Source organism: Vipera berus (assembly GCF_964194415.1).
Source record: "Vipera berus genome assembly, chromosome: 3".
Classification (NCBI taxonomy): Eukaryota; Metazoa; Chordata; class Lepidosauria; order Squamata; family Viperidae; genus Vipera; species Vipera berus.
In genome coordinates, this window is record NC_138204.1 from 40,675,336 (window position 1) to 40,692,553 (window position 17,218).

The 17,218-nt window shown below is 41.6% G+C and overlaps 1 protein-coding gene across 1 annotated transcript in view; it reads left to right on the forward strand.

Annotated features, from left to right (window-relative positions):
* Nucleotides 1-325: 325 nt before the first annotated feature.
* Nucleotides 326-17,218, forward strand: part of INKA2 (inka box actin regulator 2) — a gene marked incomplete at its 3' end in the record, with an annotated part of 35,507 nt that continues 18,614 nt past the window's right edge. Inside the window, exon 1 of the mRNA XM_081322451.1 lies at nucleotides 326-407. Within this exon, the coding sequence (XP_081178577.1) occupies nucleotides 357-407 (51 nt within the window). The 5' untranslated portion in view covers nucleotides 326-356. The remainder of the gene's footprint in view (nucleotides 408-17,218) is intronic.

Below are 17,218 nucleotides of genomic sequence, written 5' to 3' on the forward strand. Positions count from 1 at the left end.
CGCTTTTCTGCAGCTCCCGTGCCTGCAGAGGGTTGGCGGGCGAGAGCCTGGCCAATCCCGAGCCTTGCCATTTCGAGCGCAGACCCTTTCTGCGTCTGTATTTCAACTTTCAAAGAAAGCGATTTGGGCTTTCTGGTTTCCGTCGGGGCCGCGGTCGCCGTTTCCTCGCGGGGAAAGTTTTGGCCATCTGCGGGAGAGCGCTTTCGGAGCGGCGAAGCGGCAAATGGGCGTTTAAAGGGGCCCTTGGATTAAGCCGGCGGGGCGGGAAAAGAAGTGCCGCGGCTGAGGCAGGATTTGCTGTGCGCGCCGTTTGCGGAGCGGCTGAAGCAGTCGGCAAGCTGGACTCGGATGGGAGGATGGAAATGAAGAGCATGGATCATTATCTACGCCGTCTGAAACAAGAGTTGGTAAGGCATTTAATGGGGAACTAAGAGAAGATGATTCTGATGAAACGTTGCAAACTTCACGCGCTTAATTCTCTTTGCAACTTTCTAGGCACTTTTTGGCAAGAGATTACTAGCAATAGCCACGCCAGTACCGTGGCGATAAAAACGCTGGTTTCATTATTGTTATATCGATCCAACATTAGTTGGCTGATGCTATAACCGCCCACGCCCCAACAAATACACACCCCTTTCATTAAAATGCATATTTTCCAGGCTGTATTGGAAAAAAATATCCCACTAGCATTTATCTCAGGTGTGCAAAGAGGGATGCATCGTCAACCCCATTAATGATTTTCGCACTCTGTTCGCACTTTTGGAATTTAACTCTGACATGAAAACTGAATCTAGTTGCCTCTGATAGGTATTTGGTGAACCGTATTCGGGGAGAGGAGCAGCAGTGCAGAAGCAGAAATGCTACAAAAAGCAAGAATCCTAAACTTTTCTGTTCAGAATTTATAACAATCCCCACCCTTTGCCTATTGTTGCCAAGGAAGAGCTTCTGCTAGTATAGCAAATTTGGGGATCCAGTCAGATAGCAATCAGTTGTAAACTGGAAAGTATCTAACTAGAATGAGTAATTGACTTCATAATGTATCCTGTTGCTGAGTAGTTGACATATTATTCTATGTTTAAACAAGCAATTCTACTTGGAGCCAAACAAAAACACTGAATCAGCACTCTAAATAATCTTACTTTGCTTCTTTCTTTCTGATATGAATGCATTATGAAGGTTTACAAAACACCATCTTTCAATTTTTGCATCAAATGACCATGATTCAAGTATTGCATTTTGCTTGCCAGAGCCCAGACATGCTGCTTGTACTTTGCAGATATTTTGGGGAAAGATATTTTATATAATTATAGGGGTTCCTTCAAATCCTCTGTAGACATTTCTGAAATACATATTCCAGTTGGTATTTTCTTATTATTAGCTGCCTCTGGTAAGTTTCCTTATTTTGTTTCATATTGCATAGGTTTCCATTGTGTCATTTTTATGCAAAGGAGCTGCTTAAATACCCATCCTGGAAGAAAAAAAATACCACTTGATTGGTGTCCTGCAACATATTTAGAAAGTGCTTCTACACAGTTGCACTTTTGAAAAAGGTAAATTTAATTACCCCACAGCCCAGCTATCTGAGTTGGTTTTATTATTATCATATTTTATAAATGGAAAAACTGATTTGTCACAATAAATTGGTTATTGTGATTTCCTAAGATGTGCAGTGAGCTGCATTTCCATTTCACAGCTGAAGTCCTCCTTAACAGACTTGAAAATAGTTATGTAGATCTGTATTGAATTAATTCAACTGCGTTGAATTAATGCAGCTGTACAGTATAATTAAAGGACTCTGGAATGCTAGCAGATTTCCACAAAAGGAAGATGCATACAGGACAAGTTATTTGCAAAGAGGTTTGCTTGAAAATCATCACTGTATCCTGCATTTTAGCTTCCCCACAATCGGTTTTTAACTTCTTACCTGACTTGTCCTTGCCTGTTTCACCCATATATTTTTAGGCAGATTTATCCTTCTGGAGGGAAGCCAGTTAGCTTTTTTCCTCCACCCAGACTTTTCTCATAAGGGCTTGCCTACCTTGCTTTGCAAATTTTTTTATGTTTTCATCTGAAGTACAATCATAGTGTTGCTTCTATAATGATGTGGATGCTGTTTTATAGTCCTTTTTCCTTAGCCTTTTCAGCACAACCCTATGAGGCAGATCACCTCTGCATTGTTACAGAAAACCTTGTCTGATACTTTAGTGATGTCTTGGACATCAACCCCATAACCTGTCAAGCAGCTTAATTGGGAACAAGTGGGGTTGAAGATTAGTTCCCCCCTGGACAACACCAGTTTGGGGAAGGCCACTATACAGATTGATATCTGTATACCACATCTGTATACAGATTGATATCTATATACCAGTAGTATACCTAGATTGATACCTGTATATCAGTGAAGTGAGGCACCTTTGTTTGTTTATAATGTTTCTATAGCCATCCATCTTATAACTAAGCCTGGGTGGTTCCCAATCCAAATAGTCCAAATTGTAAATTGACTTGACTGCATTGTGTGGGCTCCAGTTGTTGCTTCCATTGCAATGTCAACAAGAATTCCTTTGGGAAGACTCCAGTGATTGTGGTGTTTTGTTCTGCCTGTTGAGGATCTGCCCTTTCTCCCTGCCGCTGCTCACACAGAAGCCTTGCTTGCTGTGACAGGCTTAAGCTTGCCCACCAGCAGATGCTTCCTTCTGCTGTCCTAGTTTTTGTACTAATGGATTAGTAATGAAGATTCAGGATGCTCTTAAATAAAGTATGTGCAAGTCCAAAAAGAGAATACCGAACAAGAAGAGACGTGGGAAGTATATGTCTCAAATAAATAATAGAACTGCAGATTTTGGTTCTTTTTTTTTAAAAGAAAAGGTCATGTAGGAGTCGTTATGAGAGGAAGTGCTTTACAATTAAAAAGGCTGCTTTCCATCCAAAAGATTACTATCACCACAGCAAATTCCAAACAGGGCTAGATGAAACTAGAAATCAAAATGGATTTTAATGCTTTAAGACTATAATCTGCTACAGATTTAATCATATTGCACACTATGAAAGTTATTTCATTCAGAGCAGTGATTCTGCAAGTGTGATTCTCATTCACAGTCCATAGATCCTTTTGTGCAAGAGTGCAAAACAATTACAGGCCCATTCATCACCCATTCTGATGTATGCCGATCACAGAATGGGAATTGCAATAATGGGCTGTTATCAGTTTCCAAAAGGAAAAAAATAGATGCAACATAATTGAAGTAGCCAGTGCAAAACAAAAACGTGATGCTACCTAGAAGAAGTACAAAAGCCCAACTATAATGTTTGTTTGTTTGTATCCCACCTTTATTATTTTACAAATAGCTCAAGGCAGCTGGAGTTACCAAATATTAGCAGGATGTTTCTTATCTTTATGTGTGTGTGCCTACCCACGAAAGGAAGGGAGAAGTGCAAAATGAGGGAGTAAAAGAATGGTATAAAAATTGACCCACTACTTTGTTAGTAGAAACTTCTTTACAGCCATTAGTCACTATACAGTAGGTCTACTGGAATTGTCCCATGTCTCATGCAGAGACAGATAATGACTTATATCAAGATAGTCCTTCAATTCTTGGCACACTCCTTCTAGATATAAAACATGACCAACATATCTTCATTCCATTTTTTTTCCAACTGTCACTATTTCCCAGGCATTCTCCTGGCATGATTTTATTCTTTGTAGACTTCTCACAACTACCATTTTATAAACACAATTTGCACCAAGGAAAAGAAGGCACCCTATACCCACATGGCTCCCTGGACAGGATGTCCTCAGAATGCCAAGTAGGGGAGCCAGGAAGTATCCAAACTGGGTATGATAGTCATAACATAAACATCATCCAGTATTGCCTCATCCCACATATTTGGGAAGTTTGAGTACACACAGAGAGAGAGACACATTCAGAAAAGATTATGATCGTATTCACCCTTTTACATGATGTGTTAGCAGAAAGTAGTTTTGTGGAAATGTAGATAGAAGCTATTCTTACAATGTTAGAACACTAGGACTTCTACTGAACTAAATCCAGGGAGATTTGGAACCAGAGAAGCACTTCTTTGCACAATGAATAAACTGGAATTCACTCCATCACAAGTAGAGATGCACATCAGTTGAGGTATCTGTGAAAGAGCAGTTGTATAGACTGGGTTATTAATATCTATGAACCTTGATGATTGCTGATTACCTAAAGAATTACAAATAGCATGCTTACAATGCTTTCCTCTGTTGAGGAAAAGAGCTATTGCATTTAATCTAAAAATGTTGGGCTAAAAAGAAGAGACCTAACAGGGCTCTCCTTATTTTCTTAAGAGAAAGAATATTTACCCTGCAGGCACCACAGAAGCCTAATCATTTAGCCTCATCAACAGACAAGAATTTGATACATCACTTTCCCAATACTGTATTATAAATGCAAGAAGAATTCAGCCAAGAAGAACTCATATACCTTATTAGGGCACTGAGTTCATCTGACAATAGAAAAGGTGAGAAGATTTTCTTCACATAGCTACGCACATCTGAGTTGATCAGGTGAAGCAATCAGTCTGTTCCATGTTCAGGAAACCAGGCCCTTTCTCTCCCTCTAGCAACAATAAGATCAATGACACACTAGCTTACCTAACCTAGTCCTATTGGATAATGAGATTCTTGCTCAATTGTCTTATTCATTACTATTGGCATTTCGTAATATTGAGTACTAAACAAGATAGAAAGGCCTATTGTTTTCATGCCTGCCTCCTGCAGAACCCTCTTTGGAACCAGATACACTGATCAGGCAGAATAAGCAGAATTAGCTTTAGAGAAGTAACTGACCTAAGGTGCCAAAGCTTAGGGGCTGCCGAGTCCATCCCTCCCTCTAAATTAATCTAAAAATGCAAATCTTTGTATTGGTGGGAGATGTCACCATCAGTCAATGTGGCCTGGGATGCCAAATACTCTGGAATCAGCACTGAAGGAAAGGGAACTAAATTCCAACTTATCAGGGCAATGGAAGAAAGTCCTGATCAAGAATTACATGGCGAGATATGGATACAGACTAAAGCAGTAAAAGCTATGATACAGGTGTGTCAATCATTTCTGTTGCTTGTGTACATTTTATTTTATTTTTATTTTATTTTATTTTAATTCCATTTATATCCCGCCCTTCTCCGAAGACTCAGGGCAGCTTTACAAACTTAGCAGTAGCTGTTCTGTACCAGCCTGCTACCGGCCCTGCAGAAAAGGCAGGGACAACCCCTTTTACAAGAAGGCAAGAGGCTGGAATTACGCCTGCCAAATTTATTACCACAAAAACAAACGGAACAAGACAAACCAAGAAACAGGAGCTTTAAGAAACATGAACTATCCAAGCGGTTGCCTTCAGCAAACCTGCCCTCCCACACATTCCCCTTATATAGAGTTCAGGGCGTGGCTTCTCTGTGCCTCCTTCCGAGGAGCCCCATTGCCTTCCTCTGTTTACTCCTAATTGACTGCCTCCTGCGTCGGGCGTCCTTGAACAGGGCCAGCTGTGGGTCATCTTCATCCACACTGTCAGGCTCACACAGCTGGGTCTCCGTGGTGACGAAGTGGGAGGGGCCTGGCTGAGGGCTCTCATCAGCAAGATCTTCAACCCCCTCAGCAAGGTCTTCAACACCCCCCTCCTCCTCCTCTGAGTCGTCCGACCCAACTGCCGAACCCACAGGCTGACCCTGAATCACAACAGTAGCTTTCATTCTATGTATATGCCTGCTTATTAGGGCTTTCACACACACCCCAAGCGGCATTATTACAAAGTCAGCTTAATTGCCCCCAACAATCTGGGTCCTCATTTTACTTACCTCGGAAGGATGGAAGGCTGAGTCAACCTTGAGCCTGGTGGGATGCGAACCTGCACTAATTGCAGGCAGCTGGTGTTACTTAAGGAGGCATTAGCCCACTGCTCCACCAAGGCTCTTTTAGCTTTTCCATGAGAATTTTGTTATCTATCTGAAGTTTTCTGTTAGCACATTTTTAATGTGGTAGAAGATCTGCTATAGCAGAGACGGTATGGTTGGTGATAGTGGCTGATTCAAAGTGTCAGGAAGAGGAACCCTGATTCCGTAGATGTATAAGAAAAGAATCAAGTCCTCTGTGCATCGAAGTATGACATAATGAGACACAGTGAGAGGAGGTCTTGCCTGCTTTTTACTTGTCAGTCTGAGATTGCATTTATTCTGAAAGTATACACATTGTTATTTCATATCTCTTCTGCCACAGTACATTGCCATCACACCTTCAAAATTTCTTCTGCAATAATGGTGATGTGTGGAATTGTGCTTTTCTAAACAGAAAGCTCAGAGTTTATGAACTGTAAATTTAGATACCGTATTTTCCGGCGTATAAGACGACCCGGCGTATAAGACGACCCCCTACTTTTAAGAAGATTTTCAAGGTTTTGTCTTATACGCCGAAAAATACTTACATGCCCTGCCCGTCGCAGAGGAGGCGAAGGCCCGACTGGCCCCGCCGGCCCTCCCGCTGCTCCCACGCTTCTGCCGGGCCCCAAGGCGCAGCGTTTCCCAGGCGGCAGGCAGCGCCGGAGGGCAGCCGCCACCCCGCCACGGCCGGTGCCACTCCTGCTTCCCCCCCAGGCCTTGAACTTCTCCCATTGGGCGCAGGGCGGGGCAGCTCCGCCCACAGCCTCTTTTTTAGAACTCGTGCGCTTCCCTCTCACCGTCGGCCGAGGCGTGCTCGGCCCGGGCTCCCGGTCCCACTTCCCGGCCGGCTTCCCGCCCTGCCCCTCATGGAGCTGGACTGGGCGTGCATTGGAGTTGCAGCTCATTGGAGTAAGCGCCAGCAGAGGCTGCTCTTTGGTCACCCGCCGGGAAACTTGCCAAACCGGGAGAGCGACTACCGCGCCCACGCCCCTCCTGGGACGCCGCGCCTGCCTGCCTCTTAAAGTGCCCACCCTGCATCCCTCTGGCCAAGGCAAAGGCGGCTGATGAGGACACCGACCTCGCTCCACAGGCGGCGGGAAGAGCTGCCACGTCTGGGGACTCCTCCTCCTCCTTCCCCCCTCCCGCCGCCCTCTCGCCTCACGAAACGGCCTTAGTCCGGTGCGCAGCTCCGATCCCGGCTGCCTGCTGGCTCTTCTCGGTTGCGCTGATGCGCCCGAGCGGCTGCTTCTCCCGTCCTCGGCGGCTCGCACTCCTAGTTGCAGCGCATTGGAGTAAGTGCCGGCAGAGGCTGCTCTTCGGTCACCCGCCGGGAAACTTGCCAAACCGGGAGAGTGACTGCCGCGCCCACGCCCCACCTGGGACGCCGCGCCTGCCTGCCTCTTAAAGTGCCCACCCTGCATCCCTGTGGCCAAGGCAAAGGCGGCTGAAGAGCTGCCACGTCTGGGGACTCCTCCTCCTCCTTCCCCCCTCCCACCGCCCTCTCGCCTCACGAAACGGCCTCTTAGTCCGGCGCGCAGCTCCGATCCCGGCCACCAGGCTGGCTCGTCTCCGACAGCACCGCCCGGCGGAAGCGCATCCCCGCGGGGGGGAGAGCGGTGCTGGTGACAGGTGAGTCCGGCGGGCGCGAGGCCCTCCCCTCGGGCCAAGAGCCAACGGGCAGCGCCGCCTTCACGTGGGGAGAGCCGCCCGACGCTCCTGCCCAGCCATGTCCCGGAGCCGCGCCGGAGTTAGCTCAGTTGCGTGGGGCGGCCCGGCTTTGCAAGAACGGGGACGCTCTACTGATTTGTTTTTTTCCGGCGTATAAGACGACCCCCCCAACCTTTGAGAAGATTTTCAGGGGTTAAAAAGTCGTCTTATACGCTGGAAAATACGGTAGTGTCTTTTCTATAACAAAATAAAATTAGTTTATCCATTTCAGCAAGATCTGGTCAATTTCATCAACCATTCCTTCATAGTGGGTAGTGTTTAATCTTTCCATCTTGTCAGGAAGAAGACCAGCATATAGTAATCTTGCTGCAGTTATACTTATTGAAATAATCTTCCATAACTTTTTTCCTACCTGTTTATCCATTAGTCCTAAAAGAAAAAGTTCTGGCTTCAATTGGATATTAATCTTGAAAATCCTCTGTACCAATGTATGTATTTCAGTCCTTTTTTTAAAAGCTTTTTTTACATGTCCAGCAAGCATGATAAAATGTCCCTTCATGCTATTCACATTTCTAACATGCTATAGATTTAAAGTGCCTTTATATATTATATATAGTTTCTCTGGTAACATATAACGACAATACATCATTTTATAAAAATTTTCATAACACAATGTAAATTGTCATGTCCATTTGTATTTCTTCCATTTTAATTTCTTCCAAAAAATCTCTTGCTTTCTGCACAGAGGTCAGTCTGATCTCTGTTGTTTAAAAGTAAAAATCAACCCTTACAATTTATCCCATCTGAATGGATTTTTTTTCTCCTTAAATTTGTCAGAAAAAGACTTTTCTCTTGCCTAATATTTTAATTGGAATTTTGTTATGCACAATTATATCTATATTATCAGTCCTCAATCAAATGTTAAAATGCTGCTGTAAAACCTGGTCTCTGGTCCTCTTCCTGACACAGTGCCCAAGAACATCCATATTTTGCCAGTGTTTTAAAATGTCCCTTCCCCCACCCACCCGTGTTTCTCCACTAACCATCAGAAACTGCCTTTTAATGTGCATCCAGAGCAAATGCATTTTTCACTGAGTAATAAGTTCTCCTGGATTTAACTGGAGGCAACATTCAAGAATTGCGGTCATGTTTACAGTAAGCTTACTCTGTTCCTAATAAAAACAGAACAAAATAGGTCACTTTTTCTTGCTTTAATGCATCTGACCGTTCCCAGTATGACATATTTGATGAACAGCAAAGTGCCTGAGAAAAGAAAAAATCCATTCTCTTGGATAATATAGTGAAAAATAAAAGCCAGTGGTTGTGCCATAGATTATACATCTTGGTTTGAATTAAAACCATGCTAGCTTGAAGCACTTAACAGTTTCACGGTTTAAATGACTGAATAATATGGAGGGTAAAACTGTATGGTCTTTACAAATGTGTGTTTCCCAACCAGTGTAGACCACAAAGATTGAATTGGGAAATTCTGGGCATATCTTAAAGTTGCCAAGTTTGAAAACCATTAAGATATTCCTTTGCCTGATCTAGCAGGGCTAGTCTTATATTCTATATAAAGTTAAACATGTTTCTTTATTTGCCAATTTTCTCTTGCAGTTCTGTGTGAAAACAATTGACATCCATGAATCATAGCTATCAGTTAGAGTTTTTGCCGTTGTCAGTGGATTGTATGTTAGCTTATTTTTAATAATATTCATGCTGCCAGTATGCTGTCAAAGCTTATTTTCAAGAACTTTTGATCTCTATGATCCAATGAAATTAAATGGCATTTTTCAAAATGAAACTGAGGTTGCATCTTTTAAACTACTCATGAATCTTCAATATGAAATAAAGATTTTATATAAATTCTGACAGGCCTTGTAGACAGTAGATCAGACTTCGTCTGTGCTTATGTCTGATTGATAGTAGGAAAACTTCATGCTGCAGTGTAGCTATCTGCCAATATCACACCCAACCCTATAGCCTTGGCTCAGTAGTTTAGTTGTCTGGCATTGTTCAAAGTGTGCAGGTTGGATTCACATCATTGTGCTTTCATTTAAGCACTGACACACTGAAGTACTCAAGCATAGCAAATGCAACTAAATTTCCAACTCTTTTTGTAGGACGAGACAGGGCTAGACAGACAAGGCTAGACAGAAAGCCTGGAGATGCAGTGATAAGAAAACTTTCACTTACTGAAATATTAGCAGCTGTTGCCAAATATTATGTGGACCAGGAACTGCTGGGAAGAAGAAAAAACGACTGAAGCTGGGAGTGCAACCTCAAATCATTGCATTTTCATTATTCTGGTGAAAATGTATTTGTGTTCTTACTATCCAGTCATAACTGCATTTATTTGTAGGTTTGTTCCTTGGTTTTTCTACTGGATCAATTTCAAAAGCATTTATTAAACCTTAAGCAACCGGGTCATGGGTAATCCAGGTAATCATAGTATAATTTTCCAGAATGCAGCCCTATCACATTTTCCTTTCTGTATGTTTTAACATTTAGGCATAAAGCCAGAGATTTAGAGGTTTGGTTTCTAGCTTAACAGAATAACAGAATTGGAAGGGATCTTGGGGGTCTTCTGGTCCAACCCCCTGGTCTAGCAGGAAACCCTCTACCATTTCAGACAAATGGTTGTCCAATCTCTTCTAAAAAAACCTCCAGGGTTGGAGCACCCACATCCTTTGGAGGCAAGTCGTTCCAGTGATTAATTTGTTCTCACTGTCAGGAAATTTCTTCTTAGTTCTAAATTGGTTCTCTCCTTGATTAGTTTCCATCTGTTGCTTCTTGTCCTGCCTTCAGGTTCTTTGGAGGATAGGTTGACCCCCTCTTCCTTGTGACAGCCCCTTAGAATAGAGCTGGAAGGAATATTGAAAGTCTTCTAGTCCAACTCTCTGCTCAAGCAGGAGACCCTATACCAGGGGTAGGCAACCTCGGTTCTTTTATGACTCATGGACTTCAACTCCCAGAATTCCTGAGTCAGCTATGCTGACTCAGGAATTCTGGGAGTTGAAGTCCATGAGTCATAAAAGAACCGAGGTTGCCTACCCCTGCCCTATACCAAGAGCCTTGGTGGAGCAGTGGGCTAATGCCTCCTTAAGTAACACCAGCTGCCTGCAATTAGTGCAGGTTCGCATCCCACCAGGCTCAAGGTTGACTCAGCCTTCCATCCTTCCAAGGTAGGTAAAATGAGGACCCAGATTGTTGGGGGCAATTAAGCTGACTTTGTAATAATGCCGCTTGGGGTGTGTGTGTGTGAAAGCCCTAATAAGCAGGCATATACATAGAATGAAGGCTACTGCTAAGCTTGTAAGCCGCCCTGAGTCTTCGGAGAAGGGCGGGATATAAATGGAATTAAAATAAATAAAAAATACCATTTCAGATAGGTGGCTGTCCAGTCTTCTCTCAAAAACCTCCAGTGATGAAGCACCTACAACTTCTGAAGGCATAGCACAATTTATACTACTTACTATGCTTTGAGCTTGCTAATGAAGGCTAGGAACATGTGTAATTATTTTAGATAGGATAAAAGCTCTAGAATTTCAGGATATTGTGCTTGATTTATGTTCATTATTGATTTCAGCTTGGGACAGTCATCCATGCCCTTGTGACCTCTCGCCTACACTACTGTAACGCTCTCTACATGGGGCTGCCCTTGAGATCCACTCGGAAGCTTCAACTGGTGCAAAGTGCAGCGGCACGGACACTTTTGGGGGCCTCCCGATACTCCCATATCACTCCTCTCCTCCGTGAGCTGCACTGGCTTCTGGTTGCCTTCCGAGTGAAATTCAAGGTGCTAACAATGACATACAAAGCCCTACATGGCATGGGTCCGGACTACCTACGGGAGCACCTTCTGCCAATGTCATCACCCCACCGTCCTGTGCGCTCCCACAGAGAGGGCCTCCTCAGGGTGCCACCGCTCAAGGAATGTCGGCTGGTGGCCCCCAGGGGGAGGGCATTCTCAGTGGGTGCGCCAGCCCTCTGGAACTGCTTGCCAACCGAAATCCGGATGGCCCCCGACCTCCGCACCTTCCGGCGCGACTTAAAAACTTACCTGTTCCAACAGTCTGGCCTGGCCTGATAGCTCTAATTGGGGTCCCAATTTGTTTTTACTATTGTTTTTCACTATTGTTCAATCTGTATACCTACCTTATTCTGTACACCGCCCCGAGTCCCTCGGGAGAAGGGCGGTTTATAAAAACAAATAAATAAATAAATAAAATAAATAAATATATCAATCACATCCCACCTGACTGAGTGGCAATATAAATTTGCCAAGACAAGAGAAGTAAATTAAATGAAACAATATTATGTTCACCTCCAATCCTACATTCATATCTTGATGTAACATATTTTAAATCTATACTTTCTTTATTGAAAGAGATGAAGGCTTTAGAAGAAAAAGGGCAAGCAGTATAATAGACAGCTGGAATTTTCTGGCCACATTAGGACAGGAAAACATTGACTCTTTTAGCACTCTCTTCATGACCAGCCCTATCGTGACTTAGCTATGAATGTGCCATAGCCCAAAGCCCTTTCTCTGGGTCTCCAGAGAACAAGAAGAAACAGTCTGTGTGCAATTTAAGTAGGAGTTTGGTTTTATGAGCTCAGTTTGCATTGAACAAAATGCTGATGTGCGTAATATAAAAAGAAAAAACAATTCTTTTCCCTGTGAAGAGGAGGAGAATAAATGTCATATTACAATAAGCTCTAAGGATGGCTCACTTAAAGACGCATATCTTAATGGTTGTCAAACCAAAAAAGGACAGCTAATCAGTGTCAAAATTTTAGTTTTGCTTCTCCTTTGTACTATAGGATGTTGCAACTTTTTATTGTTCAGCCAAAGAGAACATAATGATGATAAAAATTGTACTTCTTATGCTTTATGTAGACTTATTAATTCTGAATGAAACCCTTTTCCACTGTCAGCCTTGGTAATTCTTGACATTAGATGATTATTCTTTTTATCCATTTTATTTTATCACATTCATGTCTTGAAAAATCACAAAGCAGCATCCATGAAACAATTAAAATAAGAAAGAAAATATGATTAAAATTCAAGCAAATGAAATTTTAATCAATTAAACTATTGAGGAAGTGTGGAATTATACATGGTTAGAAGGAAGAACAAAAGCTTCCTTATGTGTGAATTGCCAGATGGCCGTCTGTGGGTTTAGCAAAATATGCTGGACTTCCTGAAATATTCATACATATTTTCAGAACTATAGTGGGGAATTTGATCAGTTTCTCCAAGGTTCTAAAATCTTGAACCTTGCTCATTCGATAGAAAATCAGCCAAAAGTTTGTTTATTTAGAGCAATGATGAAAGTGGCATTGTGACATTACAGTGCTGATGCCAATCTGCCCCCTCCTGTCCCTCCCCATGGTCATTGCTGTTTATTTATTAATTAGATTGTATCCTGCTTTCTATCCAAGAATTCAAGGAATGTATTTGCTTTTTAAATTTCCCCCCCAAGATAATTATTTTGGGGGTGAGTTGGGCTGAGAGATAGTGCCTAATCCAAAGTCATGACTGAGCTTCCATGGCTGAAGGAAGATTTCAACTTGTGTTCCCGTGGCCCTAGATAACACTTTATAAGAACGGGCTGTTGTTTCAACTCCGGCGGAAAAAGTGGGCTTCGTTGGGCACTCACTCAACAAAATAACATAAAAGTGGTCTAGGGGGGTTAAATAGTTTCAATTTTGAAAGTGTTTCTTTTCAGGAAAAGTCCCCACTTTGAATTACTGCTTAGTAGCATACTAGATTCATTACTCTTCCTTGAAATACATATTTTAAGAAAAAAGTCAAAGTGACGTGGATTCATTCTCCTACATAAGTTTCATTTTTGTAAGGGAAGTCTGTAGGAGGTATATTATATTATCTTACATACCTCCATATGGAGGTAAGGTTACAACCCTCCATAGGGACCCAGTACCCGTAATAGTTTGCCGACTTGTGAAAATTATAATTATAGTCGTCATAATAATACACAACCTGGGACTCTTTGGGCCATTGTTTCAAAGATTTCCTTATCTTAACCAAAAAACGGAATGACCACAGACAAGAAAAAAAACAGTGAGAGGGGGAGTGACTTCTAATTTCCTGCTGGCTTCCCCACTAACTTTCCTTGTAGGAAGCTGGCAGGCAACATGTGATGGTCACATGATTGTGGCTGGGCACAGCAGCAAAGTAGCACTGAAGTGGCCACTACTTTACCAAATTCCAATCCCATAGGAGTCATGGATCCCAGATTTTAGACACTTTTGATAAGTTAGCCCATTTGAGGTACGTTGATTCAAAAATTGTTACCCTGTTATAACTGCTACATCCAACTGAAGGTTACAAACAAACACATCAAAGATAGTTCCATACACCTTGTAAGCTTTCATCATGAGCACATGTCTATATTGCAAATGAATGGTTTGTAGAACTTCCAAATCTTACATATAATTGGTGAATTAATTACTGTATTCTAATCAATTCATTTTGGGAACAGCTATTTGTACATTCTTATTTATCTCCCAGGCCTCTGGCTTAGCTTTCCTTTCTGGAATAAATAATAAACTTTTTTCAGTGGTTTCTGTCATCTCCCATCATTCTATATTTCACTTTAAATCATGACACAAGCAAAGTCTGTTACATGCACTGATCTTACTAGTTAATATTCTATTGCAGCTGCTCCCAAGAACTTTTATTTATGTGACTGCATGGCAAAGTATAATACCTGAAGTAGCAGTACATCAATAAGCCACTCAACTACTTTTGTTAAATACAAAATCATTGCCATAATCATTGTATTGAACTTATGCTCATTCTGCTAAGTCGCATCTTATTGAAACATGGATCTAACAAAGTACATTGTGACTGGGCCTAGAAATATCCTATGATTTTAGTTGCTTTTCCTTGAAAACAAGCTAGTGCAGTTCAGTCTGACCTATATATGGTGCATTCAGCATCCTAGACTTTCACAAAGTTGACATTGTTCATGCAGATGAATGACTTAAAGCCAACATCTGCAGATAAATAACTTTCATCCATTTTGTGTTGAACCATATGTTAGCCAGCCCTTATATAAATATACCTTGAATATAAAGGTATTAGCATTGGGTTTCATAGGAACTTTCAAATTTAGCCTGTCAAACACCTGCTTGATCACATCTAGTCATAATAAATTCAAATGAATGGAATACCTTTCATATTTTGAAAGTACTTTTTTTCCATGAAAGCCTATAATTACAGATGCCTTCAGGGTTTTTTCAGGACAGCTTTCATTCAGATACTTTGAACTGCCTAGATATAAGTTGTGATCTTCTAAAATTGGCATTTTCATTCACTAAAATGATGCTATTAGATTTGTGAAGCTCAGTGGATGAAAAGCCAGCATATTTGATATATTGTACCATATGGAAATGCATGAATTTTCCCCGTGATTTGAAAATACTGAAAATGTGAAGTAAGGGAAAGACATTTGCTAGCAATGCTGTAAATGAATGACTATATGCCAGTATTTGTTATATTGTAAAAAATGGTAATTCTTCCTGATGTTGATGTGACACTTGTGCTATTAATATGCCAATGTCCTATGTATAATTTTAACAATTGACATAATTATTGTTATAAACCTAAAAAGGTAAAGGTTCCCCCGCACATGCATGCTAGTCGTTTCCAACTCTAGGGGCCGGTGCTCATCTCCGTTTCAAAGCCGAAGAGCCAGCGCTTGTCCAAGGACGTCTCCGTAGTCATGTGGTCGGCATGACTAGACGGCAAAGGCGCACGGAATGCTGTTACCTTCCCACCGTAGTGGTCCCTATTTTTCTACTTGCATTTTTACATGCTTTCGAACTGCTAGGTTGGCAGAAGCTGAGATGAGTAACAGGCACTCACTCTGGCACTCGGGTTACTCTGTTACTGCTGACCATCTGATCGACAAGCTCAGTGTCCTAACCCACTGAGCCACCGCGTTCCTGTTATAAACCTACAGCTTTGGAAAATATATCTTTGAAGCATTGTCTCTCTCTATCCATCCTTTGGATTTTGTACATATTTATTAATTGCTTTTTTTGTTTCATTAAAGGCACAACCTTTTCACTGATAGAATGAGAATTCACTAGTTATCCTGAATCAGCTACTGTAGAACAGCATTAAATGCATAATAGCCATAGCTGTAGGTTGGCATAATAGCAAATTTATATTTGCAGTTTGTTTTAATTAATTGCAATTGTTTATATCCCTCTCTTCAGATTTTAAGGTGGTTTATATAATCACTAAAAGCATAATGCTCTACAACATTTTTATACTGTGATTAAAAGACCATAATTGTGGTCTGAGATTAATAATAAACTGTAATTTAGGTATCAATAGTCCTTTCTGACAGTTGGAGCTGAAATTCAGAAACATGCAGTGATCAGTAGTTGTTTAATAAAGAGACAGAAGCTTCGTTTCCCTTGATTGTAATGATTAGATACTGGTGTGAAGGAAGGGATATAGAAATAATTGGCAAGGCTTTTAAACTCATAGGCTTTAAGAAGAGAGTAAAGAAAAGCTGAGATCTTAGGCATGTACAAATGGCTCATCCTTACTTTAATGTACCTTTATTGCCATATCAAAATCCCTCATGGGATAAACAGAGATACAGAGTTTTATGAACACCAATTTCCCCCCTGCATGGGTTTGCAGAAAGCCATAGATATAAAACCATTCTTTTTTGCTCAGACCTTTATGGTCAATGTATAGGACTGGAGGAGAGAGCTAATGTCAGTAGTGGTGACAGTAGATTGCCCCTCCTGTTTATGAAAGCTTCTTTGTTCCTATGTAAGTTGCTGTATTTTCTTTAGCAATTGTATGTGCCTAACAAAAGTGTGATGCTTCAAACTTTGCTAACCAGCATTCCTTTATCATTAATTCCTTGTTCTTTCAGTATCACTTGCATAACTTGAATGTTTAGAATAGAATAGAATAGAATAGAATAGAATAGAATAGAATAGAATAGAATAGGAATAGGAATAGGAATAGGAATAGGAATAGGAATAGGAATAGGAATAGGAATAGGAATAGAATAAACAGAGTTGGAAGTGACCTTGGAGGTCTTTTAGTCCAACCCCCTGCTCAGGCAGGAAATCCTATACTATTTCAGACAAATGGTTGTCCAGTCTCTTCTTAAAAACTTCCAGTGTTGGAGCATTCAAAACAAATGAGGCAAATTGTTCCATTGATTAATTGTTCTAACTGTCAGGAAATTTTTTCTTAATTATAGGTTGCTTCTCTCCTTAATTAGTTTCCATCCATTGCTTCTTGTCCTGCTTTCAGGTGCTTTGGAAATAGCTTGACTCCCTTTTCTTTGTGGCAACCCCTGAGATATTGGAATACTGCTATCATGTCATCCCTAGTCCTTCTCTTCATTAAACTAGACATACCCAATTCCAGCAACTGTTCTTTATATGTCTTAGCCTCCAGTCTCCTGATCATCTTTGTTGCTCTTCTCTGCACTCTTTCTAGAGCAGGCATATCAAACTCACGATGTCATGTGATGTCGTGCAACGTATCACAACTTTTTCCCCATTGCTGGCAGTGGGGTGGGCACGGTTTCAGTATGATGCATCCGGCCCGCAGGCCAGCAGTTTGACATGC